Raw genomic sequence first — 24,441 nt, forward strand, 5'->3', positions numbered from 1 at the left:
ATGTGGCACAAACATGACAATTTCCAGGCATGCCTTCAAGCACCTCCCTTAGGATGGACTTGCAAGTTCAGTGTGGGGAGAACTACAATTCTTTGGAAGAATAAAAAGTTCACACTTTTGAAATTTCAGAGAAGAATTTTAAGGCCAAAACATAGTGGGTTCATTTCTCTTCACCTTCAGGGACAAAGCTATTCAAAACCATCTTAAGCTTCTAGTTCAAATCCCAACCCAACCTTGTGACCGCCTGCATTGAAATTCTTTCCATCGACTAAAGCTGATAGGGTCAATTTGACTCCTGGTCGAAGGGTCTGAGAATAACCCAGTCCAGTCAGGCTGGCATCATTTACTTTAGCAGAGAGAGAAGTTCTACCATCCAGCTTGTATTTAGCAGCGATGCCAAAACGGGTGTTGTTACTGCCAGCTGTCCAAGCAAGGTTTATTGACGTTTCAATCTTCTCGTTAACCTGGTAGATAGACCCTCCAAATTCATTGCCATCATTCACATGAGTGTGCAGCTGGAAGTCTGCAGCCTTATAACCCAGGGCGAAATTATTCTGTGACAGTTTGGATTTGGCTGTGTCAAAACTCATCTGATAACCAGCAAGCCAACCTTCAAAGGCTAACACAGCCCAGCCATAGATGGTTGGTCCAGAAAAATCTATATCGACATTACTGCCAAGACAGAAACAATCCCGTTTATAGGAGGCCTTCAATTTCCCACTCTTCTTTCCTGTGTTCGGTACAAATATGGTATCAAGAGTCAGTTTCAACCCTTCAGCCAACTTATTCTCCCATGAGATTTCTGTTCCAAGAGTATTGTCTGTGTTCCATTTTTGGGTGAAGGTAAGTCCATAGTTACAGACCTTATACTTGGTCTCTAGGTTGCCTGATGCTTTCCCTGTATCAGTGTAAGCATGACCAGAAGTAGAAAATTCCACACCACTACATGACTTGGTTCTCAGATCTATTTTGACCATGCCAAACCCATATCCTTTGTTGAAGACATCCTTGGCAGCCTTTCCTAGGTCACAGTAAGTCGGTGTGTTACACATATCTCCACCCAGAGACCAGGTCTCCGCTCCGCCAGAGCAACGCTGAAGGTCTTCTTCAATTTAATTCTTAATTAGCCTTTGTTCGCATGTTAACCACTCTTCTTGTTCAACTCCTTTTGTTCTCATAGTATAATTTTATGTGTGCTGTTTCTTTGTCAAGCAGGAGGAGATTTCGGGGTCTTGAGAATTTGAGTTTGCCTTGCAGGAGGGAATTGTCTTCAGAGTAGCTGCAACCAGCTGCTGGCACCCAGGTGTATGATCTGAAAAGTGTCATCTATGACAAAAGAAACACAGACTTCTCTCTCAGTTCCCTGGAACTCCTCCTCCCCTTCCTCCCCTTAAACACCCTGCCCCAACTTCTCTCTGGGAGCCTGACCCTCTCACCTGAGCCTTATCCTTTCTCGGTGTTGGTTCCCTTGTGCACAGCTTAACAAACCTTTGCCTCTCGCCTGAACTTTCTTATGGGGATCTCTCTTGATTTCCATCTTGGAAGATTGCACAAGCCCAAAGGAATAATAGGGGAGGGGGGATTGTCCCTGTGCCTACAAGGGCACCAAATCTAATGTCTCCATGGAAAGTAGGCCTTAGACTGGGCCAGAGGCCAGTAGAGATAGCCGCAGGTACAAGTATGTAGGTTAGGAGAAGGGTGGGATGTTGTGGAAATTTTCTGATTGCTCCAATGTTCTCAGTGCAAGAGGAAGCAAAGACACTGGCTGGGAGTGAGGGTGAGGAAGCAAGCAGTGGTCCAGGGGGAGGAGCGGAAAATGGCAGAAGCAGGTGCCTCAGGGGAGAGCCAGATTTCAGAGAGAGCAAGGACGGAAAGAGACTAGGAAAGAGGTTGGGGAACCAATAGGTTTTGCTGATGATGAACCTGAAGTTCCAGAGGGCACAGAGAGTCCCAGAAGGTCCCAGAAAGCAAAGTAGAAGGGTTTTGGGGAATTAGTGAGGAGTAAGAGGTATATACTCTGGGCTGATTTAAGTAGAGAATATATTTAATGACAGCATAATGATGAGGCCCTTTGGGAGCTTAGAGAACCAAGCTTGAAAAACAAGCATAGCCAGGGCCAACACCAAAAGCACACCGCAGAACCAGACTTGTGAGGACACTGCTGCTGCTACTGCCCTTGAGTGCTAAGGCCACGGGGCCTGCACCATCCTTGCCTGCTGGGGACCCTAGATACTGCTGCTGCCCCAAAACTGCCCACCAAAACCCTTCTCTGCCCTTGTCCCCCTCACCACCTCCTGTTGTAAAGTCTGGGCTGAGTGCCTCTGATTTGCTGAGCCTAGCTCATAGGCCTTCACCCCAGCTTCAAGGCAGGTGGAGAAAGTGAGCACATGGCATCAAAGCGGCTCTTCTTTCTCCTAAGATCCATAAGGCAGATATGCCTTACAGGCTTCTTATTTGCAACCACAGAACCTCCTCTGGGTCATGTAAGCAGAAAGGGGATGCTTACAGAATGGTGATAGCTCATAGAGTTAGAGAGGACAAGAGAAGCAGGCTTGGAAACTACACAGCCAAGAACAATGCCATGACAGCAAACCATGTGACAGCAAACGATCATAAAGCCACCACTGTGCCACCCCATCCACACCAGACTGGAGAAGCTCCATCTCAGCTTCCCCAGAAAAACTAGATGCTTCTGCTACTGTCATCTCTGGAAGAAAGTTCCAGCAACACAGCTGTTGCTTCAGGTTGCTCATTTCCATACCCAACTCTCAGGCAGAGATGCTTATTGGCAGAGCCCATGCCACATGACCAGCATGAAGGGAGCCTGGGAAACATGGTGTTTGTCGAGTCAACCTTGAGAAGGTAGGACTCAAAAGGTGAGAACTATTAAAGTAGAGAGATGTTTGAAGGATGCTGTGCGTCTCTAAATGACAGATGCCCGCTTTGGGGCAGAAGTTTCCACATGTAGGAAGAGGTTATAGATGTTGGGAAGCCAGAAGAAAAAAAAAAAAGATAAATAAGAAAAAGGACAAGTAGCTACCATAAATATTCCTAGCCTCATTCCTCTTATTGCCCTAGAAGCAACTAGCAATTCCTTCCATTCATCATTCCACTAAAATGGAAGCTTCTTGGTGGTCCTTATCTTTGCCTGTTTTGTTTACCAGTGAATCTTAAGCACATAGCAGGTGCTTAATACATATTTGTTGAATGAATTAAAGATATTTATTTGCGGCACTAAAGAAAGCCAAAGCTTCAGGTGGAATGTGGGTTCTGAAAACTGCCCGAGACAACTTCAATTTAAGCTTGATTCACACCCCTACAGCAGAAGATGCAGTAATACAAACTCGTCTCTCAACCATTAGGAATTAAACAGAATTTTAAAATACGGTTGGAAAACCAAGGCCTAGCAGGAGGTGGGAAAGGGGTGGCAGTGGCAGGAAAGCCAAACCAAAACCTAATGAGTTCGTTGTTAACTTCATTACCAATTCAGTGATTGACATCGGGTGCAACTTCTGGGTTTTCACTTCTACAGTAGCCGTGTTTTATGATTCCATGCTATTAACTAAAACATATTTTATAAATATTAAAATTAGCAGACATAAGGGTTAGGATATACATTTCAAAAAGATACTGAGATTTCATAGACCAGCTGAAACGAGCTCTTATCTTGCTTTACCTTGGGTGGCAGGAAACATAGGGAAAGTGTGACCCCTGAGAACAAGTGGATCACCGTAAAATGCAATTGAGTCCTCTAACCTTGCCTAAGCGATTCAGCCAGGAAGTTCTGCAACTCACAACGTATTATAAAATATTCCAGACAAGATCAATCTACTAGTTTACTGCCCGTGGATAAACAAAGGTCCATGGGATAGCTTTAGTTTCCTCTTAACCGAAGACAATTCCCATCTTAGAGTCTCATATTCTAAGTTTCTTATAAATCCCTTGTCCAACGAGCGATTTATAAAACCCGGTTCTGGAGGTGGGTCCTTCGTCTTTGCTGTGCCCCTTTTACAAGCATACATATGTGTTCATAAATGGTACTGCACCAGTCAGGCGACAGAAACCACTCCAGTTATTTTAAATAGAGATTTCATACCGGAAGTTAGGAGACCACAAAATCCTTTGAAAAGAAGGCAGGGAGCTCCAGGCTGGGTTTTTAAGAAAGACTGCCAGAGAACATCACCACTGACCTAGAAGCTGCTGCCCCCGCCCCGGTCAGCTGACCACCCCTGGAGTGAGTTCAAGCACACACAGTGAGGGATCTGTAAGTCTATGTGCTGAACCTACAAAAGAAGGGCAACAAAGCTATTACTTTACTGGGTATGTCGACCAAAGCGAAGGTAGAAGGATCCTAATATTGAATGAAGAAGCTTTTGGACACACACACACACACACACACACACACACACACACGAAAGTCTGGCAGGTTCGCGTTCAGCGGTCAGCAGGTCCCAGCGCCTGGGTCCGCCTCTTCAAGCCACCGTGGGAGCGCGGGGGTACTTTTGACTTTCATTTTAGGGGACAGAAGGCGTTGCATCCAGAGGGGCCAGTCTAGCGCCGAGGCGCCGGGAGGCGGTCCAGACGGAACCCACGCGAGTGCGGGTCCACCCAAAGAGCCTAGGGTGTGATGCGACTCGCGCGAGACCAGAACGGGGAGCTTCACCCGGGGTGGCCGGGGGGCGGGGCAGAGGCCGAAGCCAACGAGTGGGCGGGGCCAGGGCAGGGGGCGGGGCCGAAGCCGGCTCGACCCGGGCGGGTCCCCGGGCCCGTAGTTCCAGTTTCGTCGGCGCTCTCGGGTGCGGTGTCCGCGGACGCCCGCTTCCTGCGTGCGAGGTTGGGGGGCAGGCAGCTATGGTGCTGCGGGCCGTCGTGTTCGACCTGGACGGGGTCCTGGCGCTGCCATCGCTCTTCAGCGCCCTCGACCGCGTGGCGGAGGAGTTGGTGCTGCCCAGGTGAGGGGACCCGGCGCCCGTCCTGCGTGGGTGGGTCGGGGCAGCAGAGCGGGGATTCCTGCCGCGAAATTCCCTTTCAGGATTTCAGCCCTGGTTCCAGATGACTGTAGTTTGAGAGCCCTTCGAAAGGTTCAGACAATGACCGGGCCCCAAAATACCAGGGTGTGTAAGTAGATACGTTGTCTTTCTAAATGCCAAGTAATTAAACTTTGCCAAAAACTCCAAAATTGCCCTCTGTAGTGAAAGCTTTCCCTAAAGTGAGTGGAATTACTCGCCGACAGGGCTGCTGCCCGCCTAGCTTAAAATAAGAAAATACTTTCCCTTGGACATTTTTGTGACGGTTAAATAACAAGTAAAGTGGATGAGCAGCTGAGCTGTGTGCCTGATACATTTCTTCATTTACAAAAGTCTCCTGTATATGCAAAGTAATGCGTTGGGCATCATTTATTTATCTAGTGTTGCACAGACTCACCTAACTCACATACGCCCTCTGAACATGGTTAGGGTTGTTCCCAGCAGCCAAAAATCTGGTCATAGCAAAGCTAGCTGATCTCAGAAGGTCAGAGCTCATCACCTTGGACCTTATTGGCCTGTGGAGCTGAACCAACCACAAAGTCTTTAATTCGGAAGGCGAGCCTGAAGGGCCTGTTTCAACATACTTGGCATTGGGTATGAAATCTCAGACATCCACGGATAGCCCACGTTCAAGATGTGAAGGGAGAACTTTCCAGGTGAGGAAACAGCATGAGCACAGGCTGGGAGGTGGAAAGCATGGAGTGTGCACAAGAACACTGGATGTTCCAGTGTAACCGAAGGAGGTGAGTTTTGAGAGAGACATGGGAAAGTTGGTTGGACCTGCATTGCAATGTGACGTGCAAGTCAGGCTGAACATGTACCTGCTTTGATAGCCAGTGACCCTCTGAGGCCTTTTGAGATAGATGGGTTGGAGAGGGAGTAAAATTGGTGCTCTAACTCAAAGTAGCTGATTGTTGGGGTGATAGATGAAGTACGTTTGGTAAGAGGAAAGATGCTGCTGCTCACAGTAAGACCCAAGAGTGGCAGCGTGGAGGTAGAGCAATGTGGACTGATGGAGAAGTCTGATGGAGGTTGGCATTGAAGCCAACAAGACCTTGAGCTGGGAGTTTGCAGGGTCTTTGGCACGGAAGATGAAGAACCTGGGCCCAGGGGAGGACAAAGGAAGCCTGTAAGCCTGGTGCTGAAACCTTGAGGGGAGGAGTAGGTGAGGGTCCTGCATGACATCTGGAAACACCTGTCTGAAGACAAGGTGATGGGGGCCCAAGTGGCTGTCGTGAACTCCAGAAGTAGAGATTGTTCAATACCTACAGTGGACCAGGGAGTTGCAGCTTCTTCCAGCACATACAATGGAGGGAGGGAGGGAGGGTCCGAGGGAGGGAGGAAAAGGGGAGCTCCACTCTCAGTCTGGTCATCCAGACCAGAGTCCTCTGAGAGTTAGGGTGCTAGAGATGGTGGTTACCTCAGCACCTGAGAATGACATGACCTGGAGGCGCCAGGATGGTTCCCTGAGATCCACATTTGATGTGTGTGCTTCATTTAATATCTTTTCACATAGCTTCATTGTGGAGGGTCTGCCTGGTGCCACTGGAGTAATCATTAGGGATGGTTACAGTGTTCATTTCTTTCAAAAATATATACTTGAGAACCTGAGGTGCTTTCCATATGCAATGCTCACTAAATATTTTTTGAGTAAAAGAAACAAGTGATTAGCAAATAGATACAGAAAGAGTATTTGAGACCCAGGACTTCTTATTCATGTCCTGTGTGCTATTTCAGGATATATTTATTGAATGCTTCCAGGAGCTTCTGGATTTATGGTTGCTTTTTGCACCTCTGGGTTTTTATGTACTCTTTGAAGCAGAGAGTAAATATTCATGTACTTTTCTCCCACTTTTTTTGCCTCCCCCCGCCCCACTCTGGTTCAAGCCGTTGTTTCTCAGTCTCGTTGTGTAGGACACGGCTCCCTGGCCCATGCAGGTATTATGAGCCTTGCACTTTAGGAGCATGGCACTCCAACCACCTGAGCCGCTGGGCCGGCCCTTAATGTACTTTTTTAGAAATATATTACATATAAGTTTTAATTACACAAATAGTACAAAAGTGCATTCTTATTATGAAATAAATACTCAAATGAATGAAACCATGTAAAGAAGGAATTGCAAATTCCTCTTCACCTTTCCCTGTTCCTCTTCCATCCCAGACATAATTGTGGTTGATACATATAGTTCATTTATCCCAAACCAAGATTTTTTTGTATTGTTTTGTTTTTCCATAATTCTTTAGCAGCAAAACCTGACCTAACTTCACTTGATCACAAAATCTGACCTGACCTCATTTGGTAGCAAATCTGATCTGAGCAAGCATGAGGGTGTTGATCACCATTATCTAGCCTACGACCGTAAAGAGAGTCTGCAGTTCTAAGGAGATGGTTGTTCTCATATTAATCTCCAATGTTTATTTACTACCATGGTAGGATGACCAAGATTGAGCTACTTGGGAAGAGTTCAGAGGAATGGAACGGAAGGAAGTCAGGAGCTATAACTAAAAACCTTAGTCTTACATGCTTTCAAACGATGGCATTTAAAAATTACACAATGGAATCCTTTTTGCTACACACATAAAGCAGTGTTAGAGAAAAACTACATCCACAGAAGTATCAGAATCATACTGGGATTTACAAAGAGACATGATCTCTTTACGTTGTAACCAGCAGTTTGTGAAACTGCAATGGTTAATAGAACAAAATTCGGGTCAGCCTGTTAGCTCAGTGGTTAGAGTGCAGTGCTCATAACACCAAGGTTGCCGGTTTAATTCCCACATGGGCCATGAGCTGCGCCCTCCACAACGAGATTGAAGACAATGACTCGACCTAGAACTGAGCTGTGCCCTCCACAGCTAGATTGAAAACGACTTGACTTGGAGCTTATGGGTTCTGGAAAAACACACTGTTCCCCAATATTCCCCGATAAAAATTAAAAAAAATAAAAAACAAAATTCTTATGAACATAATACTAATGTGTAGCGAATTATACCAATTAAGTAAACTGCTCAAATTTTTAAGGGTAAAAACCCAATATTCCCAAATTTCTAAGTATCTCTCTCCGTGTTAATTTGGTTTCACCTACATGTTACAATTCACCTTTTAGGTTTCACCTAAAAGCGATTTTAAATATTCCTTCCCTTCAAAAACATCATCATACTTTCAGAGGCGGAAAAGGAACAATTTGATTACTCCATCATTTTTACCCATTATCATGAATCTGATACTAATTTTATTGTAGTGTTTAGGCCAATGTAGGTGCTCTAAAGAATCCAATGAATTGAATTTTCTAGGTTCCAGATTATTGCTGGCATTGTCCAATAAACCCATTTGCCAGAAAGCCATGTCTCTAGTTGAAACATTTCCTGTATTAACGATTGAGAAGTTAAGATCAGCTTCTAATGAAGTCTGATTGTTCCCTAATTGTCAGATAAGAGTTTGATCTTTTCTATTAAATTATAATTTCTTAGTGAATAGGACCAGATCTCATTTATTTCCTGTGTCCTCTGTAGCACCTACTAAAATGTTGTGGGCATGAGTACCATTTTGGTGGATGGTATCTGGAAAGGTTTTTCTTTCTACCTCAAAGAAAACACCAGTCTTATCACATGGCCTACTTTAACTCCAGTAACACAATTTACAGAATCATTAACCTTTAAAATTAAAATGTTCAACTTATTCTCTGTGACATCACTTAAAATGAATTTCATTTCATTTTTTTTTTTTTTTTTTTTTTTAAGGAGGGCACAGCTCACAGTGGCCCATGCGGGGATCGAATTGGCAACCTTGTTGTTATTAGCACCACACTCTAACCAACTGAGCTAACTGGTTACCCCACATTCAATTTTTTAAACATTGTCATGAGGTGGAAGGAACTTACAAAGGGAAGTAATGTTGAAAATACTGAACTCTATTCAATGCAGTTAACCCCCAAAGTGAAGTAAGAAAAGATACAGTTAAGGTACTGGGAAAAGGGTAATACGTATTCTAAGATATTCATAAAGATTGGATACAACAGGTTTTTTTAGCCATCAATTTTTACTATGTTTTTCTAAATCACCCCAATTGAGATGCAGGTCTTTCCACTTGAATAAGTGATCAAATACCGATATGAGCGTTGAAAATCCTTCTAGCAAGATAAAAGGAATAATTCACATTTAAAGTAATGTACCTTTCATAAAATTAGCTGCACTTCATTCTACCAGAACATTCAAATTTGGCTTCATTAACTGGTCAGAAACAAGGGACAATGCATGTAAGTCCAAAACAACTCCTACAAGGGAAATGTGGGACTACAATTTTTCCTTAATAACTAATTACTTCCCCCTGAGGTGGTAGATGAAATTACTGAAATGTCAACTTCAGTAGTAAGAGGGGGAACTGAATAGGGCTGTTTCCTGACACAGTGGCTTTACGGAGGGGGGTTCTACAGCAGTCAGGATTGAAATGGATGCAGCTTGATTTAAGGCATTCAAGATACAGGCAGTAATGCAATAAGGGGTGCCTAGGCACCAAGTCAGTTGTAGGAGGTGGTTGGGTCCTACCAGAGAAGTGTATGTGTGTATGGTGGTCGATGTAGATGATGGTTATGAAGACACAGGGAAAGGTGACACCCCTTTTAATGGCTTAACCTGATTAGTCTCAGGAGAGGTAGTTTTATAAAATCAGTAAAGCCAGGGACGGCTAACAGATAACTAGGATCATGTGAGGCAGGCATTGGATGGCAATCCAGCATTCAGATAGGTTCCATGAAGAGGTTAAGCACTGTGTCATAATACTTCTATGCCAAGGTTTCCCATTTACAAGGGTTAAAACGGCAAAATTTAGGAGGTGGGGTATAATTGATGGTTAATGATAGGGAATATCTTAAACATACAATCTAAACCATAGGGAAGGTGACTGGCTTATCCGAGAGAGTTAAGGTTATTAAAATACCCAAGAGATAAATGTTATAGCAGCTATGAAAGAAACAAAAGAAATATGCATAGTGGGAGTTGACATTACTGGCCCAGTCTCCGATCCTGGGAAGAGCCATCTGCTTCAAGTGCCATCTGCTTTTTGTCTGAGCAGTTGTCTGCTCTAGATAACTTTAACTTGAGGTCTCCAATAGTCTGGGGTGTTTAATCAGGCGATGAGGTGCAAGTGTAAGAGGAGCCTTTTAAAATGAAAAGCAAAAATTCATGAACCAATACCTTTTAACTTTGTGATGCAGAGTTTAGTTAACAGTACCCCACATGGTCCCTTCCAGTGAGGCTGGAGAGAGTCTTTGTGGGGATATCCTTTTCCATGGACCATGTCTCGAACATGATGTTCGATGTTTTCATCTACCAGAAGCATGCTGTGAAAAGATTGCTCTACGAACTTGTATTTATTTCAAGAGCCTTTATAAGTTCTTTGCAATAAGTCAGACGGTCTCCTTAGTAAGGCAGGTTCATACGTTCCTCGTTCTAGTCGCATAGGTCATCGGGTAATGATTTTTAAAAGGGGACAATCGATGTTTTCCAAAGGGAATAATAGGTCTTAGGTTAAGCAATACTAAGGGAAGGGACTTAAGGCCAAGACGGGTTGAGTTTCACCAATTGAATTTTAACTACCTTATCGCTTTGTTTCATAAAACCAGAGGACTGGGGGTGATAGGAAACACTGCAATATCAGCCAAGTTTTGCGTACGTGGTATAGAATTTGTCTTGTAGAGTGGGTCCCCTGATCGATATGGAGCTCCGTGGGGATTTTCCAAGTAGGAAAAATTATTTCCAAAAGTATTCTAGAACAGCTGTGGCTGTAGCTGTTTGACCCTGGGATGCTTCTACCCAATGAGAATACACACAAATCATCATTAGTACATTTTTATCCTTGAGAGTGGGGCAATTGGATTGACATCCACTCTCCAAAACTCACATAGGCCTAATTAGTTTCATTTCCCTCTCTTCTTCATGGTGACAAAGACTTCACAGCAATTACAGAAAGTTAAATGGTTAGAAGCAAAATTTAGCTTTTTTAGTATTAAAAAGGTTTGGTTTACCTAAGCAATCAAAGACCTGTTGATACAGAGCACAGGAAATAACTTTAATAAAACGTAAAATCTTTACTTTCCCTTTACAATTTTCTAATAAGAGCATACCAATACTATAGGAAAACTTTTGTCCTTTTAACAGAGTAATAAAGCCAAATTCCAATTCTGTGTTCATGTACTCTTAAATAAGTCCATTACAATCTTGGTTAGTATGATCGTATATGAGATTTTTTTTTAATTCCTTCTCCATGAACCTTCTGCATCATACATACACAAACCTTTCGCACCTTTAATACACCTTTCAGCTTTTGTCCTATCTTTTTCCTTCTTATTCTAGAACAATCATTTTACTCTAAGACTGTCTTTATACTCAAATCATTCTCTTTTCCTTCAACAAAAATGCATTTCCATCCCTTATACCTTCTTTTACCACACACACATATCTTATTCTCTATCTGCAGCCATCTTCAATCACCATATCTTCCTAATCAGTCTTTGTCACAAGTGTCTAGATCTTAATCTGAGGTATTTTGTGCCCCTCTAGCCTTGTAAAATGACACGCAAACATCTCCAATTGAATAGTGTCCCTTTATAACCTAATTTTGAAATTACAAATCAATTTTAGCAATACCATCGAATGGTAGAAACATGCCATATCTATAACATACATACATAGACAAACAAACATACTGATAACCATAAACAAAGATACCATAGCTTTCGTTTTCAAATGCTAGCTTTTGTGTTCCGGGCATAATACAAAACTCAAAAAACACACACACACACAAACACACACACACACACACACACACACAACTGGATCCAAATTATGTTTTCTGGAAGATGAACAAAGTTAAGGTTTTGCTCAGATGCCCAAAGTTTTTGCATTCTGTAAGTATTTCTTTAAAGCTGTTTTGAAAATGAGAAACTACATTTCATTGTCTTTGAGAAACCATCTGTGCAGAATCAAAACCAGAAAAAATATTTCATTCCTTTTGAAGAATATGAACTATTGTCTGTCTTTTGGGGCAATGCCTAGTGCAAATGAGCAGAAAACAGTAATGGTCGCATGTCCAGTCTTAATTTTGTCCCTTAAGTGGCAAAGCTGGAAGCGCTTCCAGTTGAAGTCTCTGCTGGGTGGTCCCCCATGAGCCACTTCATCTGTGAGTATATTTATCCTTTAATTTGTGGTCTCAGGTCGCCAGCTGGATTGCTCCTTGAGGGCAAAGATCCCAACTTGAACTTTGCATTTCCCCATCCATGGCAGAATGCCTTTTTAATAGCAGTTTGTCCATGGATATAGTGTCTGTCCCTTATGTGCTACTGTGATTAAGTCAGTGGAATGTTCATGATGTTGTTTCTTTGTGTCTTCCAGTGGCTTTATGAATAAAGCTTTCAACAAAGAAGGCTTGGGTGGTTCCACTGGCCGCCTCATGAGGGGAGAAATCACATATTGCCAGGTAAGGGGACACCTCACAGACCCCCCCTGAGAAGGCTTTCTGTGCCTACATGCCCATCTCCTGCACTGATCATAGCCCTCTGAGGGCAGAACCATGTCTGCTTTATCCATTTACCCCTTATGGCACTTAACTCACATGACTGGGCTGGAGGCTCTGAGACATGCAGAGACATTTCAGCCTTTTTGTCTTCTTTTGGTACCAACCAGAAGGACAGACTCCAAGGACTGGGAAGTTTTCAAACTGTCGAAGATCTATGCCATGGAATTATAACAGCCACAGAAGCTTTTCATTGTTTTATTTAAATTGCGGTAAAATACACATACTGTAAAGTTTACCATCTTGATTAAGTATACTATTCAGTAGTGTTGTGTATATTCACATTGTATAAGCTTCACCACCATCCAACTGCAGAACTCTTTTCATCTTGCAATACTAAAATTCTACAGCCATTAAACAAGAACTTCCTGTTCACCCCCCAAATCCATAACCACAACTGAACTTTCTGTCTCTATGCATTTAGCTACTCTACGTATCTCATGTAAGTGGAATCATGCAATACTTGTCTTTGTGTAATGGGCTATTTTCATTTAGCATAATGTTTTCAAGGTTCAGCCATGGTGTAGAATGTGACAGGATTTCTGTTTGTAGGAAGGAAATGATACTAGGATAAAGGCTACTTAGGTTTCATTTGTCTTTTAATATATATACCACATTTTGTTTATCCATTCATCTGTCGATGGACACTTGGATTGCTTCCACCTTTTGGTTATTGGGGGGAAATGCTGCTATGAACATTGGCATACAAATATCTGTTCAATACCTTGCTTTTAGTTCTTTTGGGTATATATCCAGACATGAAACTATTGGGCCATATGATAGTTCCCATTTTAATTTTTTGAGGAGCCACCATACTGTTTTCCATAGCAGCTGCACTATTTTACATTCCCCCAATAATGCACAAGTGTTCCAATTTTTCTGCATCTTTGCCAACCCATATTATTTTCTTTTGTTTTTCTATAGTAGTCATCATTAGAGTAACTATTTTCAGACAGGTCCAGGGGGGAAAGTTGTTAATTAATAACTATATAATGGATGAACTTTGGGGTCAGAGATCAGGAATTGAGTCATAGCTCCCATTCACAGACTGTCAAGTTGCCTAACCTCTCAAAGATTTTTTAAAAAGATTTTTATTAAAATATAGCTATGATACAATATTATGTTAGTTTCAGGTATATGCCATAGTTATTCAACATTTACATACCTAAAGAAGTGGTCACCATTATAAGTCCAGCAACCATCTGACACCATACCACGCTATCACAATATTACTGACCATATTCCCTATGCTGTACATACATCACTAGGACTTGTTTTATACCTGTAAATTTGGACCTCTTATTCCCCTTCACCTTCCCCCCCTTTTAATTTTTCAATTATAGTTGACATTCAATATTATTTTATATTAATTTCAGGTGTATAGCACAGTGGCCAGACATCTATATAATTTAAGAAGTGATACCCCTGACTAGTTTAGTACCCATCTGGCACTATACATAGTTATTACCATATTATTGACTGTATTCCCTATGCTTTACTTTATATCCCCAGGCCTATTTTGTAACTACCAATTTGTCCTTCTTAATCCCTTCATCTTTTTCACCTGCCTTCATCCCCCTTCCAACTATCACCTTGATAAATCTAGTACCCAATGACACCATACAGTTATTACAATGTTATTGACTATATTCCTTATGCTATACCCTACATCCCCATAACTACTATGTAAAAACCAATTTGTACTTCTTATCCTTTCCCCTTTTTTACCCATCCCCAACTCCCTCCCATCTGACAACCATCAAAATGTTCTCTGTATCTATGAGTTTGTTTCTGTTTTGTTTACTTGTTTATTTTGTTCTTTAGATTCCACATATTAGTGAAATCACATTGCATCTGCCTTTCTCTCATATTCCACTCAGCACAATACCCTCCATGTCCATCATGCCACCGCATATGGCAAGAACCCATTCCCTTCCATGGCCAATCAATATTCCATTGTTTATATGTACCACCTCCTCTTTATCCATTCATCCATTGATGGACACTCATTGCCTCCACATCTTGGCCATTGTAAACAATGCTGCAATGAAAATATGGATACACATGTCCCCTTGAAGTAATGTTTTGGGTTTCTTTGGCTAAATACCCAGAAGTTGGATTACTGGGTCCTTCTTTGTCTCTTGTTATAGCCTTTGTCTTAAAGTCTATTTTGTCTGATAAATATTGCTACCCCAGCTTTTTATGCATTCCCATTTTCATGAAATATGTTTTCCCATCCCTTTACTTTCAGTCCGTATGGCTTATGATCTGAAGTGACTCTCTTGTAGGCAGCATATGTAAGAGTATTGCTTTCTTATCCATTCAGCCACCCTATGTTTTGATTGGATCATTTAATCCATTTATATTTAAAGTGATCGTTCATAGATACTGCCATTTTATTCTTCATATTTATACATATAGATGTATATGTATTCATATATATATGAAGAATAAAATGGCAGTATCTATGAACAATCACTTTAAATATAAATGGATATATATATATATATATATATATATATATATATATATATGTTTTAAAGAAGTCCTTCTAAGATTCCTTGTAATCCTGGTTTGGTAGTGATGAACTCCTTTAGCTTTTTAGCTCTTTTACCGTCCTTTGATTCTAAATGATAGCTTTGCTGGGTAGAGTAATCTTGGTTGTAGGTCCTTGCTTTTCATCACTTTGAATATTTTGTGTCAATCCCTTCTGGCCTGCAAAGTTTCTGTTGAGAAATCAACTGATAGTCTTATGGGAGCTCCCTTGTAGGTAACTAACTGCTTTTCTCTTGCTTCTTTTCAGATTCTTTCTTTGTCTTTAACCTTTGGAGTTTTAATTATGATGTGTCTTGATGTGGTCCTCTTTGGGTTCATCATGTTTGGGACTCTCTGTACTTCCTGGGTTTGTGTGTCTATTTCCTTCACCAGATTAAGGAAGTTATTCATCATTATTTCTTCAGATAAGCTTTCAGTTCCTTGCTCTCTCTTTTCCTTCTGGTACTTCTATGATGCGAACATTGGTATGCTTGATGTTGTCCCAAAAGGCCCCTTAAACTCTTCTCATTTTTTTGGATTCTTTTTTCTTTTTGCTGTTCTGTTTGGGTGTTTTATGCTAACTTATCATCTAAATCACTGATTTGATCCTCTGCTTCATCTAATCTGTTGATTCCCTTTAATGTTTTCTTCATTTCAGTTATTGTAGTCTTCATTTCTGACTGGTTTTTTTTTTCTGTGTTTTATATCTCCATTTTTGTTTCCTATCTCTTTGTTGAAGTTCTTCCTGAGATCACTGAGTAGCCTTATAACCAGTGCTTTGAACTTTGTGCCTGGTAGATGGCTTGTCTCCATTTTGTTTAGTTCTTTTTCTGGACCTTTATTCTGTTCTTTTATTTGGGACATGTTTCTTTGTCTCTCCATTTTGGCTGCCTCCTTGTGTTTCTATATAGGGCTGCTATGCCTCCTGGTCTTAGTAGAGTAGCCTTATATAGTAGGTGTCCTGTGAGGCCCAGTGGCACATTCTCCCTGGTCACCAGAGCTGGGTGCTCCAGGTGTGTCCCTTTTGTGGGTTGTGTGTGCCCTCCTGTTGTAGTTGAGCCTTGGTTGCTGTTTGCATGTAAGTAGGAGGGATTGACCCTCAGGCTGATTGGTTGTAAGGACTGGCCGTGACTACATGGAGGAGCTATTGTGCAGGGGCTGATCCTACAGAGCAGTATTCACTTTAGTAGGGCTCTCATGCCTGCCTATCAGCCCTTTGGGTATGCTGTCCTCGGAGGTAGCAGATGATGCTTTGGCTCAGTCTGAAGATGGCCACCAGGCATGCCAGTCCCAGGACTCCTGGGAGGGGCTCTGCTACAGCCAAGTTTAGCCACAGCTTCTGCCCTGCCCAAGGCCCCCTGACATGAGCCACAAAGCAACTCCTGCACTGGGCTTGGAGGTGCTTTGAGAAGCCAAGCCATGAACTGAGGCCAGCTGCCATTAGTGCTGGGTTTGGGGTTGCTTGGCAAGAGGTATGGGACATGCCATAGCCAGATGCTGCTTGTTTGGATTTTGTGAACTTTTGTAAGATTTTAGGAAAAATCTGTAGAATGAGCCAAAACAGGCCATTTGTACAGAAAAGCCACTTGGGTGTGCCCGAAAGTTGGGTGGGGCAGGGTCTCAGGGAATCACCAGGGCAGGGCAAATGAACAGTGTTAGCCAAGTTGCTGGAGACTCAGATATGACAGCTGCCTGCATCTGCACACACAGAGGGGAAGGTCTCAACAACGAAACAATGGTTTCCACCAGCTGCCCCTTTAGCCCTTGATGTGAAGCCAGACAATTGTGTTTCTCCCCATATATCCATGGAAACTTTTGAGCTGCGGCCCCAGCGCTGGAGCTCAGAGTTGAGTGAGTCTGTCAGTGAGTAAGTCTGTGTACAGGCCCTTTAAAAGGTTCACCTGGGATTGCAGCCACCCTCATCCCACTCAGCCACCATCTCTCCTGGTTTTCACAGCCAGAAGTTATGGGGATGTCTCTCCCTGGCACTGGAATCCTGGGCTGAGGAGCCTGTTGTGGGCCTGGGACCCCTCTCTTCTGGGAGGGGGACCTCTGCAGCCAAGATATCCCTCCTGATTTTTAATGGGCATATGCAGGTGTGCGACCAGCCTGTTTCACATCTCTGCCCCTCCTACCAGTCTCAGGGTGGCTTCTCTATGTCCTTAGTTGTAGGGCTTTGGTTTAGCTAGACTTCAGATGATTCTCAATAATAGTTCTTCTGTAGTTTTATAATTTTGATGTGATCATGAGAGGAGGTAATCACAGCATTTCCTTACTTCACCATCTTAACCAGAACTCCCAATGTTTTCAGTTTTGCCATCTGTAAAATGAGGGTGATAATACTATCAATTTCATATGTTGTTATAAAGCTTAAAAAGTGCTTAGCATAGTAACTGACACATAGTAGTAAGTGCTGAAAAATAATAGTTATTATTGTTACTATAACCTCAATTATTTTTAAACAAAGTAATCAGGATTGAAAACCACTCCTGAATTCTCAATGAGTGCCTCGAAGAAGAAAGGCTATTGAGAATCTACTCTATAAGCAGACAGATAAAACCGTCTATATTTTTTAAAAATTTTTATGAGTCACAGCCATCTATGGGTCTGTCATAGAACTTGGCGCCTACTATAATAGAAAGGAAGAGCCCACTTTTTCTGTGAAGGTAAGTGTAGTCTTAGTGTGGGGAGTATAATGAATTAGTGTCACTTTAAAACTCTCTCTCTCTCTCTCTCTCACACACACACACACATACACATTCACACACATTGTGGCAACTGGTGAATGAATACTGGAATGATACTATTGGGAATAAATGTTACTGAAGCTTGAATCAGTAAAGACTGAAGTAACATTGTTGGAAGGTAAAGAAAAAAGGAAACACTATATATTTTCAATGGATGTAGGAATTATAGAGGGAATTTCTAGTAATTACTATGAAAATCCTACACCCATTCAGACTTCTGTGTGTAGTTTCTAGGAAGAGGAAGAGGTCTGAAAAACCAAATTGTACTATGATAAAGGCTACTTAGGTTCCATTTGTCTTTTAAAAAGTCATATGTTAGGAATGAATATCTTGTAACTTTTCATTTATATGTACAAACAAAAAAAAGTCCCCCAAGTGTACAGCTTGATGAATTTTCACAAACTGCATACACCCATGTCACCAGCAGCCCAATCAAGAAACAAACGTTGTCAGTACTATAGCACCCCACTATGCCCCTTCTATACACTACCCCTCCAAGAGTAACTACCAAGTAGCTATAAGATTAGAACCTTATAAATCACTTCTGCCCTTTTTGTACTTTATGTAAATGGAATCATGCAGAAAAACTCTTTTGTATCTAGCATCTCTTCCTCAATATTATATTTGTGAGAATTATAGATATTATTGTATTCAGGTGTAGGTAGTTTTATTCTCTTTGCTGCATGATATTCCATTGTGTGAATATACTCCAATCTCTTTATCCTGCTGCTTCCCCTCCCCCACCCCGAGTGAGATGGAAAGGCATTGAGAGATTTTTGAGCAGCAAAATGCTGTTATCTGACTTATATTTTTAAAACCTCACTCTGACTGATGTGTAAATAGACCAAGAGGGCAGGCATGATTGTACAGAGACTACTTATGGAAGCTATTAGAAAACCTAGGAGAAAGATGATGATGTCTTAGATTAAGGTATATTGGTTGAAGTGGCAAAAAGTGGTCAAATTCTGGGAATATTTTTATGGTAAATCCAACAGGATTTCCTGCAGGATTGAGTGTGAAGCATGAGAGGGAAGTCAAGTATGACTCAGGTTTCTGGCCAAAGCAAACTGGAAGTATATGTTGCTGTTAATGGGAAGAGGGGGTTGGGAAATCAGGTACTCATTTTGGGATGTTTTAATTTGAAATGCTTACTGATATCTAAATAGAGAATGAAACAGGCAGCTGTATATACAAACCCAGAGTTTAAGGAAGAGGTCCAGGCTGAATATATATATATGTATAGTCACAGAATATAGATGGTATTTTTGACACCATTGGACTCAACGTGATCATGGTGAAAGGGAGTATGAATGGAGAAGAGAAGGGGCCAGAGTTCAGGGTACTCTAATGTTGAAGGTCAGGTTGATGTGGGCCCAGCAATCAGAGATGGAGAATGCATCTCTACTGATAGAGAACAATCAAGAGAGTGTGGAGTCCTGAAAGCCAAGAATTTATCAAGTTTCAGATGAAGAGTGTGATCAGCTGTGTTCAACGCAGCTGATAGATCAAGACTGCTGGGTGCCCCTTAGATCCAGCCACACAATGAGGAGGTCACTGGTAACCTTGATGAGAGAAGTCTCTGAAATGTGGAGGTGAAAGCCTGCTGAGAGTATGTTCAAGAAAGAATGGGAGGAAAGAGTTGAAAGACTATGTATAGTCTAGCCCTGGAGGCTAGAAGCCCAAGATCAAGGAATCCACAGGGTTCCTTTCTTCTGGGGCCTCTCTCCTTCACATGTAGATGGCCATCTTTTCCCTGTGCCCTCACAGTCTTTGCTTTGTGTGTGTTTGTCTGTGGTCTGATCTCCTGTTTTTATAAGGACAACAGTCTGATTGGATTAGGGCCCACCAGGACCTCATGTTACCTTAATCACCTCTTTAAAGACCTTATCTCCAAGGACAGTTGCATTCTGAGGTCCTGGGGGTTAGGATTTTAACAAAAACCTAGGGAAGAGGGTACAATCAGCCCATACATAACATGGGCATTTGAGTGTTTTCCAGTGTGAGGCTCTTAGGAATAGTGCTGCTGTGAACATGTTTTCAGTGAACATATATAGATAGACATTTCCATTGGGTAAGTGTCCAGAAGTGGAATTGCTAAACCATAGGGACTGCGTGTGTTCAGATTTAGTAAATGCTGCCAGAAGTTTTCCAAGTGGTTCTACCAACTGACAATCCCTCAACATTTTGCTTTTGCAGTGGGTGTCGCTCATGGAAGGAGACTACAGGAAATACTCTGAAGAGTCTGGAATCTGCCTCCCTAAGAATTTCTCTGTGAAGCAAATCTTTGGCAAGGCGCTTTCGGCAAAAGAGGTCAACCGCCCCATGCTTCAGGCAGCTCTCACTCTCAGAAAGAAGGGTAAGGATCCAGTACTGACCATTTTCTGACCCAACCACACCAGAACCCTTGGGAGGATTAGGTTAGAATACATCTAAATGTGTTTTGAGATCACAGATCTTCTGGGCATTGATGGAAAGCTGTTTTTAAAACAGCCTCAAAGTAAGTTTTACCAAATGGCAGAGAAAAAAATAAAACAGCACTATCAGAATAGCTGGAAAAATGAACAGATTTTATTTAATAAAGTGATTTATGCCAGAGACTGCCTTGTGAGCAAAATTCTCTCCCTCTGAAGACACTAGTACTGACCTAACTTTTTGTCAAAGTAATTAAAAAAGAAGGCCTTTTAAGTGACTATGATGTTCTCAACCTCTGGTTGTCAGAGTGATGAGCTATGAGCTGGCTAAATGGATTCTGATAGTGTCAAATGGTCTACGACATGAGATCATATTCATCCAATGGGCATTTATTGAGTCTCAGAGCCCAGCTCTTCTTCACAACCATATTTGAAATCATTCCACTCAGTTATTAGTTGACTTACCTGCCTATGGCTAGGCCATATTTCTCACTCATTATATGGAAAAGGTCACCCATGCACTCATCTGTGTCTCATTTCCAGCATCTGATTCTTGCCTTTTCTGGTTAGGCAGAGAAAGCCAGGGGATAATGCTATCCCTATTTACATTTTTCTAGTTCTGGAATGATAATGCAGTCTTTGACAGCCAACACAGGTGTTTTGAAATGGAGTCAAGCAGAGTTTACAGTAACATAGACTAGAAAGAGTACTGGAGTGGTAGTCTGAAGGCAGGATTCTGGGGCCAGTTCGGCTCTGCCTTCACTGTGTGAGTTGGGCAGCTTGTCGTGTGTCTGAGCTTCTGGCTTGCTCATCTGTAAAAGTGGGATGGTAAGATTTGATCCGCCCACCACTAAGGTGGTAATGATCAGATGAACTAATGAATGTCACGACCTCTTGCTCTACAATCTCCATCTGGGCTTCTGAAAGCCCATAATGTTAGCTCACTCTCATGTCTGTATCAGGAGGTGTGTAAGGGTAAAGATGATCCTTTTCCAGCTTGTCAGTGTAGAAACTAAGCATCCGGAGACTGATGTGGGTGAGCAGAGCCCCCACTCGGCCCCCTCTTTGGGGACCGTTGTGTGACACCCAGAGCTTCTCAGAGCAAAGTTCTGTAGCTGGTCCATTCACTGGTGACTCCTTGCTCAGGATTTACAACGGGCATCCTCACCAACAACTATCTGGATGACAGCACCCAGAGAGGCCACCTGGCCCAGCTGATGGGTGAACTGAGGCCACACTTTGACTTCCTGATAGAGTCATGTCGGATTGGAATGGCCAAGCCTGATCCTCAGATCTACAGGTTCATGCTGGATACCTTGAAGGCCAGCCCCAATGAGGTACGTAGATGCTGCTTTTCAGTGGAGATGTTGTAATCAGGAAAAATTGAAAAGGAGTGAGCAGGTGGGGGATGCCTGGGCCCTGACAGGACCATTCTAGGTCCAGTGGTAGGTTCCACTTCTCCAAGGCCAGGACTTCTAACGGACTTTTACCCATCTCTTCAGTCCAGAAAGTTTTACCAGAGGTGGGCATCTGTCCCCTCTCTATGGCTCTTACAGGACCTTGAGCAAAACAGGTATTGTTCAAAGCTCGTAGGCCAGATGTCTCACACATAGACTCTGAGAGACTCTCCCACGACCACAAGACTAGTAAGGATTACCCCACCAAAGTGTGAGCAGGAATGGGCTCCAATATCTCAGCAGTCTCCTTTTAGGTCCCCCTGTAGCCCTACATTCTGTTTTCATACTGTCTCTAGATGATCTATTCTCAAACACTTTTTTCATTGTGTTCCCCTACTCTAATCTTCCAAAGGGTAATTGGACCAAGATTAAATTCCTTTCCCTGACAACTCTGACCCCTTTTTATTGGCCCCACCTTAACCCACAACCTGATTGCATGAAACCCTGAGCTCCATCATTGGGAATCCATACCAGCCAGGCTCAGTAATACCAGGATCCTTTCTTTCTCCTCTTAAACTTTGCTTCACTCTTCTTAGCTCCTGGATTAAGCATTATAATGGAACTATAAATTTTAGAATGCATATAAATAAACATATTTTCATTTATAGTTTTTGGGTTGGAAGAGCTGCTTAGAAGTCTAGGCCTGCCCTAATCCAAAATTATAAATAAATGCACCCATGCTTTCTTCTACAACTCTTAAGGATTTATTTCCCTTTCTATTAAAATTTAAACCTTTTATCCATACAGAATTTATATTAGGGTAAGATATGAAGAAAGGATCCACTTTTTTCCTTCAAACAGTTAAAATAATTAAATAGTCTTTTAAATATCTTTTCCTTCACTGATTAGACATGACACTTTTATTAGAAACTAAATTGTCGTTTGTATTTGGATCTATTCCTCAACTCACTTCATTGATATGTCTATTTCTTTTCTAGTACCAAACTTTTTTTTAACCTGTCATAGCTTCATAATGTGTTTTCTTATTTGCCCTTATTACAGTTCTTACCCAGTCATTTTTCTTTTTGTCGATTCATACATGTTGATTTTCCTAGATGAACTTCAATGTCATCCTGATAATTTCAGATCCTTCCTTAATCTTATCACAGTTTCAGAATTCAGGCTGAAACCAATAGGTGTATGTGCAAACGTGTATCTGTGTGTTTATGTCATGCATATGTAATTAAATGTGTTTAATTTTAGGAGTAAACAGTTACATGGAGAGAAAACTCATTCTTAATCTCACCATCGTAAAATAACCACCGTTGTCTACACTTGAATGTGTTTCTTTCTGGTATTATCCCTCATGCATGGGTTTGTTTTGGTAGAAGTGATGCTAGTGACCATGTGATTTGCATTCAGGTTGTTTTCTTGGATGACGTTGGGGCTAATCTGAAGCCGGCCCGTGACTTGGGAGTGGTCACCATCCTTGCCCGCAACACCAACACGGCCCTGCAAGAGCTGGAGAAGGTCACCGGGACGCAGGTACCTGTACACCTGTGCTGAGTCGGATTTCCGGTCACTCTTCTGTGTTTAGGTGCAAAAGACAAAAAGTGAGAGGAGAACCTGATGTTTAGGGAGTTCCTTGCTCCAGGCATGGACATCTTTTGTGGGAGTTCACTATCCGTCGTACCATCAGCGTGATGCCCTTGAACATCTTGTTTCTTTTTCTGCGGTCAATGAACAGAGGAATGATTCTCTGAGAGCAAAAATCTATACTAGTCAGAGTGGGGGGCACCAAGACAAGAGTGGGGCTTTCAGAGCTACGCACTTTTGCTTGTTAGAGTAAATATTGAGAATTGAGCTGTAGGTCTTCCCCCGTGCAGGGAGGGGACACAGCCCTTACCTGGTCTCCCTGGTCTTGCCACTGGCGCTCAGGCGTACTTGTTTGATTCTTCCTGGTTCATATCCTCATGGCAGTTGGAAGGCTGGCTGGCTTTTAAGGAAAACTTCGTGTGAAGGAGGATGGGATGTTCTTAATGAGGCCCCTGGGGGCTGTCTGGAAGTCAGCCTGCTCTGCCAGGGTTGAGCTTTTGAGTTTACCTCAGACCACCCATCCCACTAAGTCCAGGAGTGACAGTTATACAAACCTTATTACAGTAATGTTGTGCTTTGCTCAGGGATGTCGGTGTAAAGGGAGAGGAGGGAGGAGGGAGCCCATACAGTTGACTGAGCTTCAACTTGACTTGATGGACTTCAAAGGTGTTACAGCCGTTTTCTCAAAGGGAACTGCATTCGTTTCCTCGGGCTGCCATAAAGTAGCACAGACTGGGTGGATGAGACAACAGTTTCACTAGGAAACTAGAAGCCCAAGACTAAGATGTCAGCAGCGTTGGTTCCTTCTGAGGCTTCTCTCCTTGACTTGCAGATGGCTACCTTCTCACATGGTCCTTCCTATGTGTCCTAATCTCTTCTTGTAAGGACACCAGTCAGATTGGATTCTGACACCAATCATCCCACTCCAATTTAACCTTAATCACCTCTTTTAACCTTAATCACCTCTTTAAAGACCTTATCTCCAAATGCAGTTGCACTCCGAGGTCCTAGGGGGTTAGGACTTCAACAGAAGAGGACACAGTTTAGTTCAGAACAATTGGCATTTTGTCTTTAACAAATAGATAAAAATGTATGTCTAATAACTTTATAACCTTAAAGCATCTTGCCTAAGCTTGTTGTGTCCTACAAGCCTGGAAG

At 42.3% G+C, this 24,441-nt stretch overlaps 2 protein-coding genes across 5 annotated transcripts in view; one reads left to right on the top strand and one right to left on the bottom strand.

The window, feature by feature from the left end:
• Positions 1-1,103, bottom strand: LOC308509224 (non-selective voltage-gated ion channel VDAC3-like). Its single transcript, XM_081077006.1, has one exon. The coding sequence runs from the start codon at positions 1,050-1,052 to the stop codon at positions 204-206; it is 849 nt and encodes a 282-aa protein (XP_080933132.1). The 5' UTR covers positions 1,053-1,103; the 3' UTR covers positions 1-203.
• Positions 1,104-4,242: 3,139 nt separating this feature from the next.
• The window catches only part of EPHX2 (epoxide hydrolase 2), a 69,421-nt gene continuing 49,222 nt past the window's right edge, over positions 4,243-24,441 (top strand). Inside the window, exons 1-5 of one of the 4 annotated variants that reach the window (XM_081077589.1) lie at positions 4,243-4,320; positions 12,417-12,501; positions 20,076-20,235; positions 21,437-21,627; positions 23,110-23,232. In XM_081077589.1, coding sequence (XP_080933715.1) covers positions 12,424-12,501; positions 20,076-20,235; positions 21,437-21,627; positions 23,110-23,232 — 552 coding nt within the window. In that variant the 5' untranslated portion in view covers positions 4,243-4,320; positions 12,417-12,423. Of the gene's footprint in view, positions 4,321-4,717; positions 4,953-5,655; positions 5,684-12,416; positions 12,502-20,075; positions 20,236-21,436; positions 21,628-23,109; positions 23,233-24,441 lie in introns of those variants that run through there. The other 3 variants (XM_081077588.1, XM_081077590.1, XM_081077591.1) reach the window with 3 other exon arrangements.

The sequence above is a fragment of the Rhinolophus hipposideros genome (assembly GCF_964194185.1).
Source record: "Rhinolophus hipposideros genome assembly, chromosome: 16".
NCBI classification, from domain to species: Eukaryota; Metazoa; Chordata; class Mammalia; order Chiroptera; family Rhinolophidae; genus Rhinolophus; species Rhinolophus hipposideros.

Bases quoted from the DNA above. Each gene is read 5' to 3' on its own strand.
- LOC308509224 (XM_081077006.1), bottom strand. From the start codon at position 1,052: ATGTGTAACACACCGACTTACTGTGACCTAGGAAAGGCTGCCAAGGAT.